Source organism: Oncorhynchus mykiss, chromosome 5 (genome assembly GCF_057628025.1).
Source record: "Oncorhynchus mykiss isolate SJ-2025 chromosome 5, ASM5762802v1, whole genome shotgun sequence".
NCBI classification, from domain to species: domain Eukaryota; kingdom Metazoa; phylum Chordata; class Actinopteri; order Salmoniformes; family Salmonidae; genus Oncorhynchus; species Oncorhynchus mykiss.
The window spans coordinates 61,439,687-61,462,917 of NC_143026.1; the positions used below are offsets into that span (position 1 = coordinate 61,439,687).

At 44.4% G+C, this 23,231-nt stretch overlaps 2 protein-coding genes across 25 annotated transcripts in view; both read left to right on the forward strand.

The window, feature by feature from the left end:
* The first annotated feature begins 160 nt into the window (after window positions 1-160).
* Window positions 161-9,049, forward strand: LOC110524200 (lysine-specific demethylase RAD23A). The gene is made up of 10 exons (XM_021603623.3): window positions 161-419; window positions 1,964-2,045; window positions 2,169-2,248; window positions 2,503-2,894; window positions 2,985-3,031; window positions 3,135-3,262; window positions 3,575-3,752; window positions 5,797-6,026; window positions 6,238-6,384; window positions 6,513-9,049. The coding sequence occupies exons 1-10, from the start codon at window positions 351-353 to the stop codon at window positions 6,624-6,626; spliced, it is 1,467 nt and encodes a 488-aa protein (XP_021459298.2). The 5' UTR covers window positions 161-350; the 3' UTR covers window positions 6,627-9,049.
* A 112-nt stretch (window positions 9,050-9,161) lies between these two features.
* The window catches only part of LOC110524202 (epidermal growth factor receptor substrate 15-like 1), a 38,297-nt gene continuing 24,227 nt past the window's right edge, over window positions 9,162-23,231 (forward strand). For 9 of the 24 annotated variants that reach the window (XM_036977987.2, XM_021603627.3, XM_036977986.2 and 6 more), the window contains exons 1-18: window positions 9,171-9,268; window positions 10,373-10,414; window positions 10,596-10,685; window positions 11,223-11,270; window positions 11,390-11,485; window positions 11,703-11,768; window positions 11,954-12,139; window positions 12,277-12,522; window positions 12,637-12,794; window positions 12,876-13,053; window positions 13,641-13,703; window positions 14,713-14,801; window positions 16,782-16,814; window positions 16,983-17,055; window positions 17,246-17,407; window positions 18,896-19,093; window positions 20,520-20,684; window positions 22,824-22,929. In XM_036977987.2, the coding sequence (XP_036833882.2) occupies window positions 9,242-9,268; window positions 10,373-10,414; window positions 10,596-10,685; window positions 11,223-11,270; window positions 11,390-11,485; window positions 11,703-11,768; window positions 11,954-12,139; window positions 12,277-12,522; window positions 12,637-12,794; window positions 12,876-13,053; window positions 13,641-13,703; window positions 14,713-14,801; window positions 16,782-16,814; window positions 16,983-17,055; window positions 17,246-17,407; window positions 18,896-19,093; window positions 20,520-20,684; window positions 22,824-22,929 (2,026 nt within the window). In that variant the 5' untranslated portion in view covers window positions 9,171-9,241. Of the gene's footprint in view, window positions 9,269-10,372; window positions 10,415-10,595; window positions 10,686-11,222; window positions 11,271-11,389; window positions 11,486-11,702; window positions 11,769-11,953; window positions 12,140-12,276; window positions 12,523-12,636; window positions 12,795-12,875; window positions 13,054-13,640; window positions 14,361-14,712; window positions 14,802-16,781; window positions 16,815-16,982; window positions 17,056-17,245; window positions 17,408-18,895; window positions 19,094-19,710; window positions 20,685-22,823; window positions 22,930-23,231 lie in introns of all 24 variants that reach the window. The other 15 variants (XM_021603631.3, XM_090235432.1, XM_090235437.1 and 12 more) reach the window with 4 other exon arrangements.

Genomic DNA, 23,231 nt, shown 5'->3' on the forward strand with positions numbered 1-23,231 from the left:
TTTATGTCAGTCATGTTTTAAATGCTCTTTTAAATCCCCCAAAATAATTTACTAAGTCATTTCGTTTTAAGAGGTGGGACTAGACGGCATTTGATATTGGGTAAACCATCACATGCACGTGCCATCGATTAATTTAGATCCACGAGGTACAGTATACCCCCTAGCCCCTAGCAGTATGTCTTGTCTCAGGCCGCAAGTAGATGGCGTCTGACTACACTACAACACAACCAATACAGCGAGATAGCTGAGTCACAGAACTAGGTAGGCTACTGTGGAAAAAGCAACAGTACAGAAACGGGTGTGAACACGGTTATAGAAGCACCTGGCAATTATCGGGAATCGTCTTGAAGATGTTGTCCATAACGTTGAAGACTCTTCAGCAGCAAACGTTTAAAATCGAAATAGATCCAGAACTAACCGTGAGTACTGAGTAGTGGAAGTTAGTGACTCTGGTAAATACGCTCGAGGCCGGGGGAGAGGGGCTTGGAGCAACCAGGGCCTTGGCCAATGCGATCTAATCTGGAGAGGGGGGTGCTATTTTATATCATGTTTTCATTGTTCATGTCACATTGTAACTGTTGGGTGTTGGTGTCAAATCGCGATTTTCGTTGCGGTTAAGAGATTACTTTGCAGTATCCTCATGAATGACGATGCAAGATTTCACGAGCCTGGTATAGGTACCACGGAGGCGCACTCGTGTACCCCTTTTTCTGGACTGTAGGAATTGGGTGGAGGGGGGCGTTCTGTACATTTGTTATGACAAATGTGTGTATTTGTTTATACACTTTAGGCCTACATCGAATTTGTGTTTTGTATAAAAGAGGCTGTTAAATTACCCCCCTCTAGCAATAACAGTAAATGAAAATGAGTAGACTAATAATAATAATATTAGAATAATAATGATAGTAATAATGAATAAAAATATGCATTTGATATCATCTACATTACAACTATTCATGTTCTCTATAGAAATAACGCCATACCCTATTAGTGGGCTATCGATTATTACAATTTTTACATTTTTAAAAGAAGATAATTACACCATATTATGATTGATTGCTGTTTTCAATACTTTTCTAGTGTCAACACATAGTCTGCTTTGCATATTCATCTGCTCTATATACCTGGCTTAATTTACAGGGGATGTTTCCCCTTTCAGAAGGCAACTACCAGAATACCTCACATAGCAGTAACCTCTAGGGTTCTACCTTAAGAGTTGCGTTCTACTATATAGTACTGCTGTCAACGAGAATGCTTTCCCTGTCAACTCACCTGGTAAAAAGGTGTAGCTACATACACCTGATTAGCAAGACCCTGATTTGTTTAATCGGGTGTGTTAGCAGTAGCACAGGTCTTGAACAAAAGCCTGCATACCCCGAGGGTCCACGGGACCAGAATTGAGCAACGCTGCTATAGTGTAACCTTTAGATGTAAATAGTAGTACTGAAAGTGCCCACTAAAGGCCTTAAGTATGACTGTGCACAAGCTATGGTATCTGTTTTATAAACTCTTTCTCTGGGCCTATAGTGCTGATTGACTGGTTACATTACTGGCAACAACACTGTGGTTAGCAACTCCACAGCTCCGTTTTAAAACGGGAACGTTTATTACTGTATCATTAACTCGTGTAGTAAGTGTCAACTTTAAAAATACATTAATGGCTTATCACATAAGGGAATGTAGATCGATTGAAATGCATCTGTCTATAAGTGTATCTGTATACTTCCTCGAACGAACTCACAACAAGGTGAAGTAATGACTGAATGTGAATTACAATTTTTCACTCCAAATCCCATAATCCTCAAGGATTCTGCTTTATGACTGAGATGAGACATATCATGTGTCACCATGTTACGTTCCGGAGAGATGATCAGAATGTCCTGCCCAATAGAGATACAACTAAATGGGCTCTATCTCTAGTCCTGTTTAACAGCTTGTCATTCTGTCATTCTGTTATTGGCAGGTAAAAGCCCTGAAGGAGAAGATTGAGGTTGAGAAAGGGAAGGTTGGCTATCCAGCCGCAGGGCAAAAGCTCATCTATGCAGGTAAGCGAGGCATCTTATCTCTAACTGCATTGTTGGAGTAATCTTGACTATCAATCTGACACCTCTGGAATGTTGTAGCCTATATATTTATTTTAACAGGTTCTTCTTGTTGGGTTATTATAGGCAAAATCTTGAATGATGACATACCTTTAAAAGACTACAACATTGACGAGAAAAACTTTGTGGTTGTCATGGTTACAAAGGTAAGATTTCAACACTGTTTTAATGAATTGGTTGGTAACCATTCATATGTGAGGAGAATATGGAAATGATTCCTTTATAGTAAAACTTGAATAAAGGACAAACAGGACAGCCATTAATGTGATAATAATACTGTCATTACAGCGTTAATGATAGTAGAAGCAGGAGTTTATCATTTGTATTATCTAAAGATGAGATAGTTGTTTGTCGTCACTGTGGTCATCTCTGGGCAGTCCTTTCTGTTGTCTCCCTACAGCCCAAACCTCCAGCTCCTCCACAGATTTCTCCTCAGGCAACCCCAGCCCCAGCCTCTAGCCCTGCTCCCGCCCCTGCGCCTCCTGTTGTTTCTGGGCTGTCCCTGTCAGACATTACCTGTTCTACTTCTCCTGCCCCCATGGAGATCTCAACCCTCTCCCCTACACCCACACCCGCCCCTGCCTCAAACCCCACAAAATCAGTGGAGCCCTCCACACCCCCATCCCCTGCACCAGCCCCTGCTTCTATTCCCCCTGAAGCTCTGGGGGCCAATGCAGCCCCAGCTCCTGCCGCAGCAGCATGCCCCGTCCCTGTCTCACCCTCAGAGGACAAGCCTCACGGGGAGCACCCCGAACTGCCCCTCGCCACTACGCCAGCCCTCTCCTCCTCTAGGTATTGAGATATGATAACATATTTTGGATGGCTACCATATTTTTTGTTAATAACTGTGTCTGTTTTAATCAATGTTTTTTCTCTCAACAGCCTTGTTGATGACTTAAGTCTCTTGGAAGAAGCAGCATCGATACTGGGTAACGAAGAGTCTAGTCTAATCTTTCACATCACAATATCATGCTTCGTCTTCCCGTGGATTTATGACCCTGTATCCTATTCCCCTCTCTCGCTGCGAGCCAGTGACAGGACAAGCGTATGAGAATCTGGTGTCTGAAATCATGTCTATGGGATATGAAAGGGAGCAGGTTATTGCAGCGCTGCGAGCCAGTTACAACAACCCAGACAGAGCCGTGGAGTACCTGCTAATGGTGAATTTCTATCCTATCAGTGTTTTAATGGTAAATTAGTGTATTATTACCTGTAAGCAGTGGAGACAATTCCAACGTTACATTCGAAAACTCAGTGCCAGACTCTACTGACAATCTGAAAGCAGTATGCACACATAATACAAAAGGATTTTCAGTCCCAAATCTGTACACAGTTCACGGTATGTTTTTCCATCTATGTGCCTTACAATGAGAAGCTCTTTGATCACTTGCAAAAGAGCAATATAAATGCACTTCATTAGTATTACTTCATTTTCCTGAGGGATCATAAATTCTTCTCTCCACATCCTCCAGGGGATTCCGTCCGAGGCTGACCTTCAGCCAGTGGAAGCGCTCCAACACAGAGTTCTGGCCAACCTCAATCCCACTGCCCCAGTTCCTGCCCCAGCCTCTGCTCCAGCCTCTGCTCCAGCCTCTGCTCCAGCTTCTGATCCAGCCACAGATATAGCCCAGCCCCCACCAGCAGCCACCAGTGAGACCCCCCCCCCAATTTTTCTTTGATAGGGCACAATTTAGACTATTTGATCGGAGACGTGCATGATGTAAAAAGAAAGGTCTGTCCCATAACATTTTCATGAATATGGTCTCCAGTTTGTAGGCTACAAGTAAGCATTTCACTGTTAGTCTAGTCTAGCGACTCCTGTGCTGGGCCGGGTGCAGTGCCCGCTGACACGGTCGCCAGGTGTACAGTTTTTCCTCCGAAACATTGGTGCGGCTGGCTTCCGGGTTAAGTGGACATTGTGTCAAGAAGCAGTGGTTAGGTTCTGTTTCAGAGGACACACAGCTTTTGACCTTTATCTCTCCCGAGTCTGTACGGGAGTTGCAGCGATGAGACAGGACTGTAACTACCAATTGGATACCACAAAATTGGGGAGAAAAAGGGGTCGATTTTTTTTTATGTTTACTAATTTATTACAAATTAAAAGTTGAAATGGCATGAGTCAATAAGTATTTATCGCCTTTGTTGTGGCAAACTTAAATAAGCTCAGGAGTACAAATGTGCTTAACAAGTCACAAAATAAGTTGGATGGACTCACTCTGTGTGCAATAATAGTGTTTAACATGATTTTTGATTGACTACTTCATCTTTGTAGCCCACACATTATCTATAAGGTCTCTCAATCAAATTTCAAACAAAGATTCAACCACAAAGACCGGGGAGTTTTTCCAATGCCTTGCCAGGAAGGGCACCTATTGGTAGATGGGTAAAAAAAAAAAAAAGCAGACATTGAATATCCCTTTGAGCACGGTGAAGTTATTAATTACACTTTGGATGGTGTATCAATACACCCAGTCACTACAAAGTTAAAGGTGTCCTTCCTAACTCAGTTGCCGGAGAGGAAGGAAAACACTCAGGGATTTCACCACGAGTCCAATGGTGACTTTAAAACAGTTACAGAGTTTAATGGCTGTGATAGGAGAAAACTGAGGATGGATCGAAAACATTGTAGTTACTCCAACATCTAACCTAATTGACAGAGTAAAAAGAAGGAAGATTGTACAGTACATAAATATTACAAAACATGCAAAATATTACAAAACAAGGCACTAAAGTAATACTGCAAGAAATGTGGCTAAGCAATTAACATTTTGTCCTGAATACGTGTTTTGTTTGGAGCAAATCCAATACAACACATTACTGAGTAGCCACTCCATATTTTAGAGCATAGTGGTGGCTGCATCATGTTATGGGTATGCTTGTAATCATTAAGGACTCGGGAGTTTTTCAGGATAAAAAATTAATGGAATCGAGCTAAGCACATGTAAAATCCTAGAGGAAAACCTGGTTCGATCCGCTTTCCACCATACACTGGGAGTTGAATGCATCTTTAAGCAGCATAATAACCTAAAACACAAGGCCAAATCTACATTGGAGTTGCTTACCGATAACAAAGTGAATGTTCCTGAGTTGCTGAGTTTTGACTTAAATCAACTTGAAAATCAATAGCAAGACCTGAAAATGGTTGTCTAGCAATGATCAACAACCAATTTGACAGAGCTTGAAGAATTTTGAAAATAATAATGGGCAAATGTTTCACAATCTAGGTGTGGAAAGCGCTTAGAGACTTACCTAGAAAAACTCACAGTTGTAACCGCTGCCAAAGGTAATTCTACAACGTATTGACTCAGAGGTGTGAATACTTATGCAAATTTAGATATTTCTCTATTTAATTTTCAATGCATTTGCATAAATGTCTAAAAATATGTTTTTACTTTGTCATTATGGGGTATTATGCATAGATGGGTAAAACAAAAAGTACTCCATTTTGAATTCAGGCTGTAACACAATTTTGGGGGAAATAAGTCAAGTATGAATACTTTCTGAAGGCACCACTGAAGGCACCGTTTTCATTGTTTTTAGGCAGAATTATGTCTGGTGTTATGTGTTGTTGGAGGTGTGTCTTGTTCAGTTTAGTTTGGAAAATGCAGCACTCGTCAATCTACCGCCCTAGGCTGCTCAGTACTCTGTTTCATATAAGTTTTTGAACTTTGTGCCCATTCTTGTTTTGGAACAGGCGCAGTGTCTTCAACCCAGCAGCCCCCCTCGTCTGGTGGGCTGACTGGTGGGCTAACTGGTGGGCTAACTGGTGGGCTTACTGGTGGAGGTACTGGGGGTGGGAACCCTCTGGAGTTCCTGAGGAACCAGCCACAATTCCAGCAGATGAGACAGATCATCCAGCAGAACCCAACTCTTCTTCCTGCCCTGCTCCAGCAGCTGGGCAGAGATAACCCCCAATTGCTGCAGGTTAGTGGGGAGACCGGACATCCCAGTGTCTGCATGCTGTCTCTCTCCATCCACGTAGCCCTGCTTATCAGCTTGGCTTTCCAGACACAAGCTGGACTGATGGAAGGCTGGGGATATTCTGTGGTTTAGATTCTGTTTTGTTTTAGCCTACTGAAAAGGAAATCCTATTTCTATTCATAAGGGTTAGTAGGGAGATGTTCTTTCTTTGCAGCAAATTACCCAGCACCAGGAGAGGTTTGTGCAGATGCTGAATGAGCCTCAAGGAGGAGAGATGGTAGAGGAGGGAGCTGAGGCCCAGGGGGCGCCACAGACTAACTACATCCAGGTCACCCCACAAGAGAAGGAGGCCATCGAGAGGGTAGGAGTATTTATGGTTACTAATTATGATTTAACTCATTAAATATTACGTTATCTATTGGTATGCTCCCTGTGTGTTATTGGTTATGTGTTTCTGATCTGACTGTTGCCAATGTGTTTTCTTTACAGTTGAAAGCCTTGGGATTTCCAGAGGGACTTGTCATTCAAGCATATTTTGCATGTGAGAAGAACGAGAATCTAGCTGCCAATTTTCTGCTCCAACAAACATTTGATGACGAGTGAACGTGCCTGCCTTGGCATGAAGGGGAAGAATGGAGGGCTAGAGAATGAGTAATAGTGCTCCAGAATGTGCTTTTGAAGGAAGGAGTGGAAAAAGTTACCCAAAGTGACTGGTCTTCCCGGATGCTTTTCATTGGACAAAGACGTGATGTGTTGTTACTGTCAGCTAGGCCTTCTCCATTCTGAGTGTTAGATCTCCGTGGTCTCTCTCTCTCTCTCTCTCTCTCTCTCTCTCTCTCCCTCTCTCTCTCTCTCTCTCTCTCTCTCTCTCCCTCTCTCTCTCTCTCTCGCTCTCTCTCTCTCTCTCTCTCTCTCTCTCTCTCTCTCTCTCTCTCCCTCTCTCTCTCTCTCTCTCTCTCTCTCTCTCTCTCTCTCTCACTGCTGCTATTACTGCTCCTTGTGCCGTATCCATCTATAGAGTTACAGTGGGCAGCTTGCCCTCACCATATATTGCTTTTCAACCCCTCGCAAATAAAACGCCAAGCATACATTAGCTGGTTGATTCATATTTGTAATGTGAGCCTCATCTCCTGGGAAAATATACTTGAGTGTCCTGTGATAAAATGACAAAACCAGCAAAATGGCCACGGATCTCAAATGTGTTGTTTGTTTTCTAGGCCGAGGCTGCGAATCCGACATTTCTCGACCCTCCGTTCTGACAGCTAAAGGTCCCGAAGCTTCTGCGCATGTGTGTGATTCTCTACTCTACTCACAGTCTCTGCTCTTTTAATACAGAACCCCCCCCCCCTTCACATTTCTCACTGTCCATCGTGAATGATAATTCTTTCATTTTTACCGGTGAAATGCCCATGCAGAATCTGCATACCAACCTTGTGATCTCAATCAGTTTCATGGGGATATGCATTTAGATCTTCTTATACCGTGTTGTTTAGAATTATGTACAGTGATTGACTTTTAGAGCAGACGGTACTTAGTTTCAATCAAAGCAAATATAATGCCAAGTGGCGCACACTTGTGTTTTGGCCACACGAGAGAAAAATCCGACCCTTCACACAATCATCTTAAAATCTCATACGGAATTAGGTGTTTTTTGTCTTGTCTTACAGTAACGTTATACTATGCTATTATATTTGGCCCTGTTATGTTGAACACTATCATTATGTGATGTTGCAGACATTGATTCAGCTTTGATCTAACTGTAGTAATAAAGCCCCGTTCACCAGAGCAGAGCAGCCTGTTCTCTATGAGTAGAGCGGAGACTGTACGTAAAGAAGAGAATTCCGCACATATGCAGAAGCTTCTTATTTCTCTCAGCTGATCATTACTGTCCAACCTTTCCAATATGTTTGTCTTCGTCAGACAAAGGGAACTGGGATGTTTAGCCCGTGAAGTGTCCTATTAATGTTGGAGAGTTGCTTTGTCACTTTATTTGACTGTTACAAAGGAAACATTTCTTTGTAGAAGAGAAGGATGTTCTGTGATTGATGTGTCATCGTATTCAAATATTATTACACTGTAAAATGAGACATGGTAGATGGTAGGGAATATTTGGATTTGGTTCCAGATGTGTAGTTTCACTGTAAGGTACCAAATGATTTTACAAAAGGAAGTTTTAGCCACATAGTTGTTGTTTTTTCTTCGATATCATTGCTCAACAGTTGAAGGTTAGTTAAAGCTGAAAGTCAATTGAGCCATGTCCTTAATATTATTTTATAATCACTTTAAGCATATAACAAGATTCTGCTCTCTCCGGACACTTTTTTTGTGTGTGTGTTTTGATTGCCCCTGATCCTTAATGTATTATATCAAAAGAAATCATGCTGCAAGTTTTTTAACCATGTAATTGCTCTTTCATGCCTCGTGGTTTGTCTCATTTTGTTGAAGAGTAATTGTTTGTTTGTGCAAAGTCATGTACAGCTTTCAAAGGTCTATCGTTAGTCAATATGTATTTTTGTTTTTGCATAGATGAGTGCTATAGGATTTCTGTTGCCTATCAACAGTAAACACCCATCTCATAAAAGGTGCTAGAGTGAAGGTAAGTTCTGGAAGTCCTATAAGCCAAAAGAAAACAAGTAAACATCCCACAAAACTGGCCTTGGCTTTTTATTTTTCTCTTGTGTGTAGATGGGAAAGATTGACCCAGCAGAGTTTCTGACTGTACATGGAGTTGATTTCTGCTTTTGCAAAAGGAAGCACTTTAATGTGAAGACTGTTGCTCTGAGATATGTAGGGTTGGTTAATTGCATGAGTTTATAACAGAGGCTCTAGCTGAGCTATGGCATGCTGTGGAACCACAGGAGTGATGATTTCAGCATCTAACTTTTAGTTTTTTTGTTTTCTTTTGTTTTCTTTGAAACTACAATAAAGCAAAAGGGTTTTAGACTTAAATGCACCACTTGAAGGTTTATTTAAGGTTATTATTTCAGCGTTATGTCAAATAAATAGCTTTTTACAGAGCTTTAAAATTGTGTCATTGATTACAAAAGGCCTTGTATCTGGAAACAATATGACAATTTCCACACATTGAATGAGACTGTCATGTCAATTAATTCACGTCGTTCATCAGGGCCTTGCACGTCGCAAGCGTGTCCACTAGGTGGTGGTGTTGTCTACGAGCTGGAGGGTGTACTGTGTGCGTTCCCGCAGCAACAGGGAAGATGGCTGCACTCGCATCTCTCACCCAGGTAATGTAACAGGAATTAAGTAAATATGCGGAGGACATTCAGTCAAGCTGTTGTGCATGCCGATGAATGAGCTGCAGTTTTTAGTGGTGTGCTTTTAATCTAATTTGAAAGGAAGAAGGGGGTGTTAAGCTAGCTTGCTACCAGTATTAGCTGGATGGGACAAGGCCTTATCAGTAACGATAAGCTTGCAGATAGTACCGTAGACTAGCCAGCTGGCTAGTGGGCTAGCTACCGCTAGCTTGCTTTCAAAATGAACAAGTTAGCTAGCTAGCTAATGATCGTTAGATGAAATATAATTATAGGAATGTTTAATTAACATTTCAATTTTGACACAAGACAAAGGCGCAAGAGTTATGCAACCAGGAAAGACCAACGTATTGTAACGGTAGTGCTAAACAAAACTAGCTAGCTAAACGGTCTGACTACTAGGGCATCAGTGTAATAACACAGTCACACGAACAGTTCATGTAATACCATTGTAGCTATATAAGAATGTACTGAAAGGCGATAGGTGTGTAACGTTAGTGAGTAGTGAAACCAGATGGCTAGGGTATAACGTGGTTATGTGATTATGGATGGTGACTGATCAGGTTGTGTGCTTACGGTGCTGGCTACATTGGCTGTTTTTTTGCTTCAGTAAGATGCCGCAATGTATTGTCCTAACTTGTAGATAGTTTTTCAGAACACAAGCTATGTGTTGTTTCAGCCAGTTTTGGGAATCACAATCTCAAGAGTTTGCATCAGGAGTCACAGAGGACCAATTTTGGTTCAATCACATTAGCTACATGATGCTTCTAGTTTTTCATCTAATGACAAAGATAGGCTTTTTGCCAATTTACAAGTTACATTATGCTTTAAAGAGCTCCTCAAAAGGTACTCAAAAGTTTTAAAGCCTATTAGATGACATTAATATTTGATGACATGGGACAGGAAATCCCTCTCTGGCTTTTGGTTGTGATAAACCCTTAAGTGGATTTTTAAAGGGGAAGTCCAGATGTCAGTAATAGGTTTTGTGGGGTGTGTCACGCAATTTGACTCAAGACAATGGTTTCCAGCAGCCATTTGAAATGATTTGACTAATCTGAATAACCTTTTCCCAATCAGCTGTCAAGTGGGAACCCTGTGTACGAGAACTTTTATAGACAGGTAAAACACGTTTTATAGTTTGGTTATTACATAGGCTAGTCATATCAGCATAGATTGAGGAGAATTGAACTTCTTTATTGTTCAATGGCTGCATTAGACAACACTAAACACATTCAACAGTACAGTGGAGGTGTGGATAGAAACATGTTAACAGTTTGATTTGCTGTGTGGTTTTTGCAAGGTGGACCCAGGAAACACGGGGAGAGTAGGGCCCACGGAAGCTGCGTTGTTCCTGAAGAAATCGGGTCTTCCTGATGTCACGTTGGGAAAGGTGGGTACTGTGTGGTGCTGCTGGCCACTGAAAGCTTTGGGCAGCGGCATACCCAAGGGAACAGTCCCTGACACTTTAGACTGATAAACTGCTCTGAAAGCAGCCGACAGTGACCAGCAGGAAATCATGTTTATTAGAGTTGTCTATGTCATCGAGGAGTAATACGACCATCGACATACATGCGCGCATGCTTCATTCAGTACCCCCAGAGGAATATTACTGGAATAGATGTCCACATCTTACGTCATTGCCTGGTCTGATCAGATCAACGTCTTTTATATATCAGAAGCTTTGGGGCGTGCAGTTGTTTCAGCTCCGTTTGTATCCAGATGTTGTATTGTTACCTTTTGTTTGTCATTCTAGCCCTGCTTTGATCCACATTTATGCAGCCCGTCTCAGCTGGTTCACTGGGAATTTTATGCAGATTGCTTGTTATTTCCTTTGTACACTTTCCCTAATGATTATTGCATATTGAGGCGTTACCTGATGTTTTCTAAGTTAGGCCTAATCCTCTTGTTTGTGTTTGTCTCCCTTCAGATCTGGGATTTGGCAGACCCAGATGGGAAAGGGTTCTTGGACAAACGGGTAGAAAATGAATCATTTCCTCTATGTGTGCGACGCCTTTGATACTGGGACCCTTGAGGGGAATTGAGCTGCTATTTGTACACCCATAAACAATGCCGTTGTCCCGTCTTCTCTTATAGGGGTTCTATGTAGCTCTGCGGTTGGTGGCCTGTGCACAGAGCGGACAAGACGTCAGCCTCTCGAGTTTGAACCTCACTATCCCTCCCCCCAAATTTGTGAGTACAATCCTCACTACACACAGGTTTCATGATAGTTTTATGATGAGGGGATTTATGCTAGGAACACAAGCATTTAGCTACACCCTCGATAACATCTGCTGAACATGTGTATGAGACCAATAGCATTTCGTTGGATTTGATTGATATGTTTGGTTGGGAGATTGTGAAGTAAGTGTTAAAGTTGAAGGTTGTTTTTTTGGTTGTTGGGGTACAGAAGGACACTAGCAGCCCATCTCTCAGCACATCATCCGTCTCTAGTGAACCCCACTGGGCTGTGAGGGTGAGTCATGTAGAAATCACCCTGGACCATGTGTTTGTTTGATGAGAGCATACTAAAATGAGTTTTTGTATATTAGAAAAATTGCATTTTATTGTGCAAAAACACAGAACAGAATTCAGAGAATCATGAGTTTACCTTTGCTTGTCAATGGCTTATTGTTATTTTTGGTTCATTTCCTATTCCAGCCTGAAGAAAAGGGTAAATTCGACGGCATATTTGAAAGCCTTGCACCAGTCAGTGGACTCCTCTCTGGTGACAAAGTAAAACCAGTTCTAACCAACTCAAAGCTACCTCTGGACGTGTTAGGAAAGGTTTGGGATCTCAGTGACATTGATAAAGATGGACATCTGGATCGAGATGAATTTGCGGTGGTAAGGTTTACGCCAGTAAATTGTGGAATGAATAGATCTGAATAAACAAATGTTTGCCTGTGTATGAGATCGTAACGCCTCTTATCACTAGTAATAAGTGTAACTTCCATCCCCATCTTTTGCCTTCTGTTCTCCAGGCCATGCACCTGGTCTACCGGGCCTTGGAGAAGGAACCGGTCCCCTCTGTTCTCCCCTCCTCTCTCATCCCTCCAAACAAGAGAAAGAAGTCATTGGTGGGCTCCCTTCCTGGCATGGTGCCCATGTTGCCCGCCAGCCCCCCGCCCCCCAAGGACAGCCTGCGCTCCACCCCTTCCCACGGTAGCATGAACTCCCTCAACAGCGCCGGCAGTCTCTCCCCCAAACATTCTCTAAAATCTGCACAGGTAAACACACACATACGTTGAGCAAGCTATCTTGATTGGCGACAAAGCAATCTCTTAACTTGTTAGTGTGTAATGTGTTTTCACATATGTCCTTTCCCTCCCCGTGAACGTCAGCACTCAGGGAACTGGGTAGTCCCGGTGACAGACAGAGGGCGCTATGATGACATCTTCCTGAAGACAGACTTGGATGTAGATGGCTTTGTCAGCGGCATGGAAGTCAAGGACATCTTCATGCACTCAGGGCTGCCCCAGAATCTACTGGCACACATATGGTAGGAGAGACTGACTGATGCCACCTGATTCCCTGACTGAAGTTGACTGTATTACTCATGTTGTTGTTATTCTGTGTCCAGGGCCCTGGCAGACACCAGGCAGATGGGGAAGCTGACGCGGGAGCAGTTTGCTCTGGCCATGCACTTCATCCAGCAGAAAGTCAGCAAAGGCATGGACCCTCCTCAGGCCCTGACCCCTGACATGATCCCCCCTTCAGAGAGGGGCACTCCCGTGCCACTGTGTACCACTCCCTCCCATGTACGCATACACGCACCACACACATGTACAAGAACACACACACACACACAGAGCTTTTATGTGAATTTTCAATACTTTTTGGGGAGTAAACATTTAGTTCCATTCCAAATCCTATTTTCCCTTAACCTAATAAAATAAAAAAAAATCCCCTGACACTAACCTTAACCCTAAACCTAACCATTAAGCCTAACCTATTCAAACAAATACAGAACACAGATTATTATTGTTTTTCTACCGATTATTATTGTTTTTCTATTATTGTTTTTCTAATGTTCTGTCGGAACATTTTGGTCCTGATAATGTAGGAAAACACACACACACACACACACTTTCTATTTTCGTGCGCAGACACCCTTAAAGTGCTTGTATTTCCACTTTGTGACGGCGGTTATCAGGTTTACCTGTTCAATTGTTGGGAGCAAATATAGTGTACAACGTCCTTTCTGTTCATACACTTTGAGACAAATGACAGTTTAGGGAGATCTAATCGTGTGTTAATGTCTGGGATTGACACTCAGTGTGTCTCATGGCTAGGAATCATTCTTGTGTTCAGTAGTAGCTCTTCATCCCCTTGTCTCTATCCACAGAGTATGTCTGGGTACATGACTCCCGTGGGCTCTGAGGTGGCCGCTCTGTCTGAGATGAGGCGGGTGAGTTCCCATATTTAGCTTGTTGAAAATGCGTCGGAATTTCCAATGTTCCTGCTTACAGGTGCTTGGTTTGAAAGATGGAAGGGACAATACAGTTGTAGGATCTTCATTTGATCATCACCCTGTTGCAGGACATTTAAAACGTAGTAAAAAGGCTTCTGAACTTTGTGTTTTTCCACTTTGGAATCTCGGACTTGATGTTGCCTTGCGAGAAATGTATCGACCCCTACAAAAAGGTCCAATGATTATGATCCACATAATAATTCGCAATTCCTGTTGCTGCAGGATGATTATCCTGCTGTAGCACACCGGCTCAAATTAAGATCCTACATCTGAGACACTCTGATAACAAAGTATTGTGCTGTGGAGAGAGCATCTTCTTGATGGACAATAACTATTAATTGATTGATTTGGTATGAAAGCATATTTACGTGGTTTGTATGTGGTTTGCAACCTGGAGCTCTGTGAAGTGATGTGCTTTGTGTGTTTTAGAGGCCCCTAAACCTCGTTGATTGCTGCTGTCCTGCTCTAGTCTGGTGCTTAGACCCCACCAAGAGCTTACCGCACACTGTTTTCTTCTTTACCCAAACCTAAACGCTGCTGAATGCCGCTTTCTGGGTTATATCTCTGTATCAGCAAATAATGTTCAAGTTCTGGGTAGGTAACTGGCGAAAAACCCAACAAATGCTTTCGATGGCTCGCTAGACAGAATCTCAAAGAGATGCAAAGCATTTGTGAGAACTCAGTGACTGTGAACGGTGGTGTGACTTGACCTCCTGAGTTTTCTGACCGTGGCGGCGGTGAACAACTCCCCTCAGGCCTTTTTCACCCTCGCCCTGTCACCTGTCCCTCTGTGGTGCTTCCTTCCCTGTTGTCTCCGTCTCTTTACCATGGTTTGGTCTGGATGGTTTGGTGTCGTGGCAACTCTGGCTCTCTCTCAGGTCAGCTGAAGAAAGGGGCTCACTTTCTTTCTCTTCTTCTCTTTCTCTTTCTGTCTGTCCATCCACAGGACAGCTCCAGTTCTGTGGGGTCAGGGTCAGAGTTCACTGGAATCAAGGAGCTGGACGACATCAGTCAAGAGATCGCTCAGCTGCAGAGGTGATTCACAACACACATTTTCTTTCAAAGTGATCACAAGATAGTTTTGGTTTAACTTATTCACTGTTGTTTGTGCTACTGACAAAGATGTAGCAAATCCAGAATCTTAAAACACACAATATCACAGAGAGTCTTAAAGGATGTGGTTTTCCAGATGTTTAGCCATTTTTCTTTGTCAAATTCTTCTAGCTTATGAGTTCCACCTTTCATTTCCTTGTTCGTCAATCATCACTCAACAACTTGATTAAGTCAGTGCAGTTTTAGCAATAGTTTAACCTAAATGGAATAAACAGAGCAACTATACTCTATAAATAAATCGACTATCTACTAAACAGATTAAAGTGAGCATTCCATTTGAAACAGGCACCGTATAGATATTAGGTTCGTCATGATGGCAGTCATTTTACTAACGATACGATAGCAGGCCAAGTACTGTATCACGGTAGTATTGCGGTACCACGCCAGTGTCCTAGCGTCCGGTTCGCCCCCGGCCCCGTTTTCCAAACATGCGCATGTTCTATACAAAAAACCTGTCATGGATATTCACACTGACTGTGATTTGGCTGGAGGGCTGGGAGGAAGGGATATATACATGCATAATGATCTGCATGTCATTGTGGCAGTAAGGGAAAAACACTGCATGAAACCTTTACTCTTCAGCTAACACACCCTCCCTCCCTCCCTCCCTCCCTCCCTCCCTCCCTCCCTCCCTCCCTCCCTCCCTCCCTCCCTCCCTCACACACTCTCTCCCTCCCTCACACACTCTCTCCCTCCCTCACACATTCTCTCCCTCACACTCTCTCCCTCCCTCACACACCCTCCCTCCCTCCCACACTCTCTCCCTCCCTCACACACTCTCCCTCCCTCACACACTCTCTGTTTCCTTCACACACTCTCTGTCTCCCTCACACACACTCTGTCTCCCTCATACACTCTCTCCTTCTCTTACACACTCTCCCTCTCTCCCTCACACTCTCTCTCCCTCACACACTCTCCCTCACACACTCTCTGTCTGTCTCTCCCTCACACACTCTCTGCCTGTGAAATTATATCAAAATGCTCGCCCTATCGCAGAGGATGGAAAAAAGGGTAGCTTTAGTAATATGAGTCATATTCTTTTTGAAGCGTTTGAGCTGCATCCCCGCTCGCCACCACGCCAAAATGATATTTAAAAAACTGATGGAGGAACAGATGTACAGGGAGAGTGGATGCAGAGAAGCAGGTGAGTGATGGCTGGAAGGGGATGAGACTGGCTGATTACAGTTGCCACACGTGACATGCACATGAATGTGAAGTAGACGTTATTGAACCTGCGCATACAAGAGACTAGTTGCTGTTGCTTGTGTAACAGTATAGCTTCCGTCCCTCTCCTCGCCCCAACCTGGCCTCGAACCAGGGATCCTCTGCACACATCAACAACTGACACCCACAAAGCATCGTTACCCATCGCTCCACAAAATCCGCGGCCCTTGCAGAGCAAGGGGAACCACTACTTCAAGGTCTCAGAGCGAGTGACGTCACCGGATGAAACGCTATTAGCGCGCACCACCGCTAACTAGCTAACCATTTCACATTGGTTACACTTGCATTTTTTTAAACAGAATTTGTCAACCAAACGGACTTTATAAACATTTTATAACAGGCACAAGCGGGTTCTTTAGATCTGTATGGCCGAGAAATGATAGGCTCATATGAAACGGGGTTCTAAAACGTTTTGCATAAGTATCGTGGCGTTTTTGTACCGTGATATTACCGTGGTACCGGTATACCGTGCAACACTAGTAGATACTCCATGTGGAACACAGTAGAGTAGGTGATCAAATTGACACTTCAAAGGAGAAGAATGGTAACAGCCGGGTGTGGATGAGTCCTTCCCCCTCAACCTCATCCCGCCTCATCCCCCACTCCAACCCTTTTAAAAAAAATGTGTGTATTTGATCAATCTTTTGTTTTCACCACTTACTCTTCATGCTGCGTCAGCACTCTTGCTTTTACACACTGGAGTGCCCTCAGGTAACCCTCTCTTGGCTGTCCCAGTCCTTTTTCTTTTATCGTCATGTTGTGTCTGGAGGGAGAGAGGGGTGAGGAAGAGGAGAGGGAGGTGGAGGAGGAGGGGGGCGGCTGGCTTTTTCTCCCCTGTGGCGCTGTGTGTTGATGGGGGGGTGTTTCCCTCTCTCTCAGGGAGAAGTATACCTTGGAGCAGGACATCAGAGAGACAGAGGAGGCCATCAGACACAAGTCCTCGGAGGTGCAGGTGAGCAGGCGTACCATTTCCTCATGAAAAAAGGGAATTGTTTTTTTTTTTACATACCATGTATTTTTTAATGCTGTATACTGATTCTCCAAATGGAACGAGGTAGTGCAGCACCGTGTCCAGAGTTCCCTTGTCTTTTCCCAGATTGTCATTGTTGTGCTGATTACATGTGTGTCTGCGTGTTCGTCAGGAGATGCAGAACGACCTGGACAGAGAGACGTGCAGCTTGCAGGAGCTGGAGGCCCAGAAGCAGGAGGCCCAGGAGCGGCTGGAGGAGATGGACCAGCAGAAGGCCAAGCTGGAGGACATGCTCAACGACGTCCGGATCAAGTGCAATGAGGAGTCCCAAATGGTGAGAGTAAGGGATAATGGGAAGCAGAGGAGTTTGACAGTGGTCTGGTAGTAATCATGGAAGCAATATAGCTATCGTGCTTGTAGAACAATTTTAGAGTTCAATAAATAATGTTTTGTTGTTGGATTTAACTGTCGAAAATGCTGTTATAGAGGCCATTTCCTTAGTAGGTGACATCAAGAGGTCAGCATGTGGGAGAAGTGGGTGCTCAGGATGATAGACGAGTTTCCCACTAGTAATTACCAGTTTGAGGGCCGTTCAAGAGGATTTCTCCCAGTCGTATGTGGTAAATTCCCACTTCCATGTCACTGCCTCCTTCAATACCAGATGCGCACTAGTGACTCTCATAAAGGGGGCACATCTCCCGCTCTGGGGTGATGTGACGGGATGTCACTGTTAATTAGTAAGCGCGACACAAACTTGGCCTTTGGCTTGCTCATATAGAGCGGCTGCTACCTGTTTGCTGTTTGCTGAAAAGGGTGCAAGAGGGAAGTTCGTAAACGTGGCTCAAGGACTTTCATAAGGCGCTGCCTGAAACCAACTATCATCAACCACAGAGAATGGGCACATAGAAACCAAAGACTGTACAAAATATCAACGTAGTCAATGTAAACATGTCAACATATTTGAGATGTTGGCAGCTGCGTAGGCTATTGTCATTGAGCGTGGCATCATACCGTTAATGTTTGATCCACAACTCTCTGTCCATCGCCGTTGTTGGAACCTACAAGGAAGCCATAACGTTCCCAAACGGAAGATTTCAACTGTGATAGAGGATCCTCCAATTGTGGTTTATCGCCATCGTACAGAACTATTCTGGATAAAAAAGATAAACGCAGCATGTGAAGTGTTGGTCCCGTTTATCATGAGCTGAAAGAAAAGATCCCAGAAAATGTTAAATCGCACAAAAAGCTTATTTCTCTCAAATCTTGTGCACAAAGCCCTTTTATTGGGGGGAAAAAACATTCTGGTTGGCTGGGCCAGGCTCCCCAGTGGGTTGGCCTATACCCTCCCAGACCCACCCATGGCTGTGCCCCTGCCCAGTCACGTGAAATCCATAGATCAGAGCCTAATTGATTTATTTCTATTGACTGATTTCATTATATGAACTGTAACTCAGTCAAATCTATGAAATGGTTGCATGTTGCGCTTCTATTTTTGTTCAGTGGTACTTCCCGGCTTCGACCTCACAAAAGAACAGTTTGAAGTGCCCCGATTAGGAGTTGAATTTTGATTGCAATGTTCGCATCCATTTGTTTGAACGGAATAGCCCGAGAGAAAGAATATAGCTCAGATTTACTGAAGAGGCATAGCCTACAATGCAGTGTAGACACAGCCTGTAGGACCTACTGTTTTATATGTTTATGTGTTGTACCGTTACAGCCCTACAGCCTACACTATCAATCTGGTAGGCATCGCATTCATCCTCCACTTTCTCCCACCCCCCCTCCCACTGTCTCTTGCTGTCAATCTCTTTCTCTACCCCAGATTTCATCCCTGCAGAATCAGATCCACTCCCAGGAGACTGACCTGCACAGCCAAGAAGAGGAGCTGAGTCGAGCCAAGGCAGACCTGAACCAGCTGCAGCTGGAGGAGAGCCAGCTGGAACAGAGCCTAACGGCTGGCAAGTTCCAACTGGAGACCATCATCAAGTCCCTCAAAGCCACCCAGGACGAGATCAACCAGGTGAGAGAGAACCAGGTAGAGGGAGAGGAGAGGCAACAGACATGCCCCCAGTCAGAAGTCATGCAGAAGTCCCAGACACCTGTTGCGGTTAGGGTTAGGTACAGAGACTCATCACATCTGATTCACCAACCCAAGCTATCCTGGCGTTTGATATTTTATTGTCACATTGTCCATTCCAGCATGGTTCCAGCACAGCTATAGTGGATGCATAACCAAGCCAGCTCAATTCACCTCAGCATGGCTCGGTTTTGTCCTATAGTGAGTGTGAATCAGGCTAATGTGTCTGGGATGTGACAGGACCTGATGCAAGACACTTCCTAATGTGACCACCAGGGGGAGTTTTTGTGTCACGAATTGACGAAAATGACCAGATTCAATATGTGCTTGGTCTTCTCTTCTGGGAGATATTCAGCACAGACTGGGAAATGAAGAAGTACTTAATACATTTTCAGTGAAATTCTAGTGAAGTTGTTTTTAAAGTGCATGTCGTCATCGTTAACCCCTCATCTGGAGATATCTGCCCTCCGTCAGATTTGGGTGTGGCAGTTTCAGTGTCAAATGTACTACCTCCGCTTTCTGCAGCACACTAATCATCATATCTGGCATGACTTCCACAGCCCACACCTCCGATCTCACATCACGCTCTCACATCACCCTGAGAAAGGATGCTGATACATAGATGGCTGTGTTCTCTTTTATAGGGTGGGGGGGGGGGGGGGTAAGTGAGAGACGTTACGTTGAGGTAAGTGAGAGAAAATCCATTCCGATCTACTCTCATTATGAACAAATAGCAGCGCTTAGCTACTTCTATAACCTGCAGCGCCAAATCATGTTGACTAATATCCTCATTCATCACTCTTCTCTCATTGAATTCAAAACAAACTGAGATTACAGTATTGTAGTCCAAGACCACCATCTGTGAGGAGCTATGGGGAATACCCGCAATCAGCTGTAGCCACTGTGAACGGAACCATGTGACGCCTGCGCTGAGACTCTCCTCCCAGGGTGCCCTGCACGAGGCCATAATGTGAGAGGGTTTCTCTTCACAAATGACTGGTCCCATTCCGGCCTTGTCTTAGCCGTGCATTCTGTCTTATGAAACACCGCGGTCAAAAGGCCATTGAGTGGGTCGTAGAGCCACGCCGGTTGATCATTTCCTCGGCGATCACCTGCAATAATATGCACTCACTCTCCGTTCCTTAGAAAAGCTATTCGGCCACTATATTGAACGGAAAGTGATCCTTTTGGGAGGGTGGCTCATTTTGATGGAATCTCTCAAAGACACATTCAAATGAAAGTCATCACAACCTGATGTGCAAACACATGCGTTCACATATAACTGTTGTTCCCCTAACAGCCCTAATATCCTCTGTGTTGAAAGAAACCCTATATTAACCTACTGTTCTGTGCTGCTCTGTTCCTCCAGGCTCGCAGTAAGCTGTCTCAGATCCAGGACAGCCAGCAGGAGATGACTAAGAGCATTGAGCAGTACAACAGCAACCTGAACGGGACCCACGGAGGCAGCATGACCAACCTGGCTGACATGAGCGAGGGATTCCACGACCGCGAGAATGGAGGTTTCGGAGCCATGGTGAGGAGACCACATTGCTCAGGAGGTTCAACTCTGGGCCCTGTAACTACGACCCAGAGTTTTTCCTAAGCATGTAGAGGTGTATATATAATACACTACGTGGCCAAAAGTATGTGGACACCTGCTCGTCTAACATCTCATTCCAAAATCATGGGCATTAATATGGAGTTTGTTCCCCCTTTGCTGCTATAACAGCCTCCACTCTTCTGAGAAGGCTTTTCACTAGATGTTGGAACATTGCTGCTGGGACTTTCCATTCGGCCACAAGAGCATTAGTGAGGTTGGGCACTGACGTTGGGTGATTAGGCCTGGCTCGCAGTCAGCGCTCCAATTCATCCCAAAGGAGTTAGATGGGGTTGAGGTCAGGGCCCAATGGCGGCAAGCTCTACACCACTCCAGCCGACGCTTGGCATTGCGCCTGATGATCTTAGGCTTGTGTGCGGCTGCTCGGCCATGGAAACCCATTTCATGAAGCTCCCGACGAACAGTCCTTGTGTTGACGTTGCTTCCAGAGGAAGTTTGGAACTCGGTAGTGTTGCAACCGAGCACAGAGGACGTTTACCCGTTGCTCGCTTCAGCACTCGGCAGTCCCGTTTTGTGAGCTTGTGTGGCCTACCATTTCCGCGGCTGAGCCGTTGTTGCTCCTAGACGTTTCCACTTCATAATAACAGCTCTTATAGTTGACCGGGGCAGCTCTAGCAGGGTCTAAATTTTACGAACTGACTTGTTGTGAAGGTAGCATCCTATGACGGTGCCACGTTGAACATCACTGAGCTTTGGAGTACGGGCCATTCTACTGCCAATGTTTGTCTATGGAGATTGAATGCCTGTGTGCTCGATTTTATACACCTGTCAGTAATGAGTGTGGCTGAAATAGCCAAATCCAGTCATTTTGAAGGGGTGTCCACATACTTTTGACCATGTGGTGTATATAAAAGTGGTAATTTGAAGTTGAATGCTTGGTGTCTAGTGGAGACCTGGTTCAACCTAGAAAGGCAGTACTCTGCTGAACACATCTGGTACATTTGGACTTGAACAACGGATGGCAGCTAAGGTGTAGTTCATTTCAGCCACATCTGCAGATCATGGTAACATGATGAGTCATTGTCGGCTGCTGGCCTGGGTGTGAAATTGACCTGTGTGTCACCGGAGATGATCAGATAAAGAGAAAAGATAAGTGGAATATGCTAAACCTTTGCCTGTAAAGAAAAGAGGTATCACTTCCCTAGTTTAGTGTCAGAAATGTTTCGTTCAAACGAGCGGCTCCGGGGCATGCAGCATCTTAAGTGGTTTATATTAATCCCATAGTTTGGTTATATCTTATTTAATGTAATTATCTTGTTTAATGTGATTATCTCTGTTATTTTACTTGGCAGCCCTCTCTGTTGTTCCGTCTTAAGCTTTATTACCTGTGCGTTTTGAAAAGGCTCGGACACTTAGCGCTTATTCTTGGCCCTAATTCTGGGCGGCGTTGGATGTCATGGCGGAGTGAACACAGGGATCACGGTCAGGCCTCTTATTGAAACGAGGAGAAGTCCTGCTAATGAAACATAACAAGTTAGCGTTTTCATAGCCAGGGCTCGCCTGGCACGTGAAGGCAGGTTTTCGAGAGAAACCAGAGACCCTGAAGAATGTGGGGCCTAACAGATGGTTGTTTCCTACCGACTCTGGGGGCTTTTTCATTGGGACCAGCTGAGTGCAGTGGGGCGCAGCAGACACAGAATGGGCAAATTGCAGAAGAATGAAAATTCCCTTTGTGTTATTAAAGTGAAACTCAAGCCCCGGGCGCTCTCTGGTCTGGTCAAGTCTGGAAGCAGCAACAGTGGAGGCTTTTCTTCAGGCTCACATTCCTCTCTCGTCGAGGTCTCTGTTAGTGTTGTTGAACTCACATTCCTCCACTTGAACCTGAGTGGGCCCTTATTGAAATATGAAGTATTTTGATTTGATAGCTGTCGTGTTTGACAGCTCGGCAAGACTTATCGGCCGACTGAATAAACAATGGAGTCGACGTGCGTTGGTTTGTCTCCTTAATGCCTGTCTGAGGGGAAAATGGTTGGAGATGGTGGCACAGTTGTAAGTGTAAATAAACCAAGGCTCTCCAGATCCAAACAGACAGAAATGTTATTCTCCCATTCTCAGGAGGACCCATTTAAGGTGAAGACATCTGGGTTCTGTAGCGTCCCTCAGGAGATGCACACAGACCCCTTCCACTCCGAAGACCCCTTCAAGACAGACCCGTTCAAAGGTGCCGATTCTCCTCTCCCTCTCCTCTCACTCTCTCCCTTTCCTCTCCTTCTCTTTCAACGACCTCTGCAATCGCTCATCTCTCCCCGTTATCCCTCCGTCCTCTCCTCAGATAGTCCTGCTTGAGTTTCCTCTCCTCCTCACTCAAATGTTCCCACAGGGCTCTCATCCTCCCTATCCCGACATGATTTGTAGTTTCACCAGAAGCAATATGGACTCCTCTGCAGCTTGGCTAAGACGTTGTTTTTGCAGTTCTGCCTTTGTTTTCCTTAAGTGTGCTCTATAATTTGTTTTTTATCCTTC

Excerpts from the sequence above, each read along its gene's own strand:
- LOC110524200 (XM_021603623.3), top strand. The coding sequence starts at position 351 with ATGTTGTCCATAACGTTGAAGACTCTTCAGCAGCAAACGTTTAAAATC. Across the intron at positions 2,249-2,502 it reads TGGTTGTCATGGTTACAAAG|CCCAAACCTCCAGCTCCTCC; the intron begins GTAAGATTTCAA and ends GTCTCCCTACAG. Across the intron at positions 3,032-3,134 it reads AGAAGCAGCATCGATACTGG|TGACAGGACAAGCGTATGAG; the intron begins GTAACGAAGAGT and ends GCTGCGAGCCAG.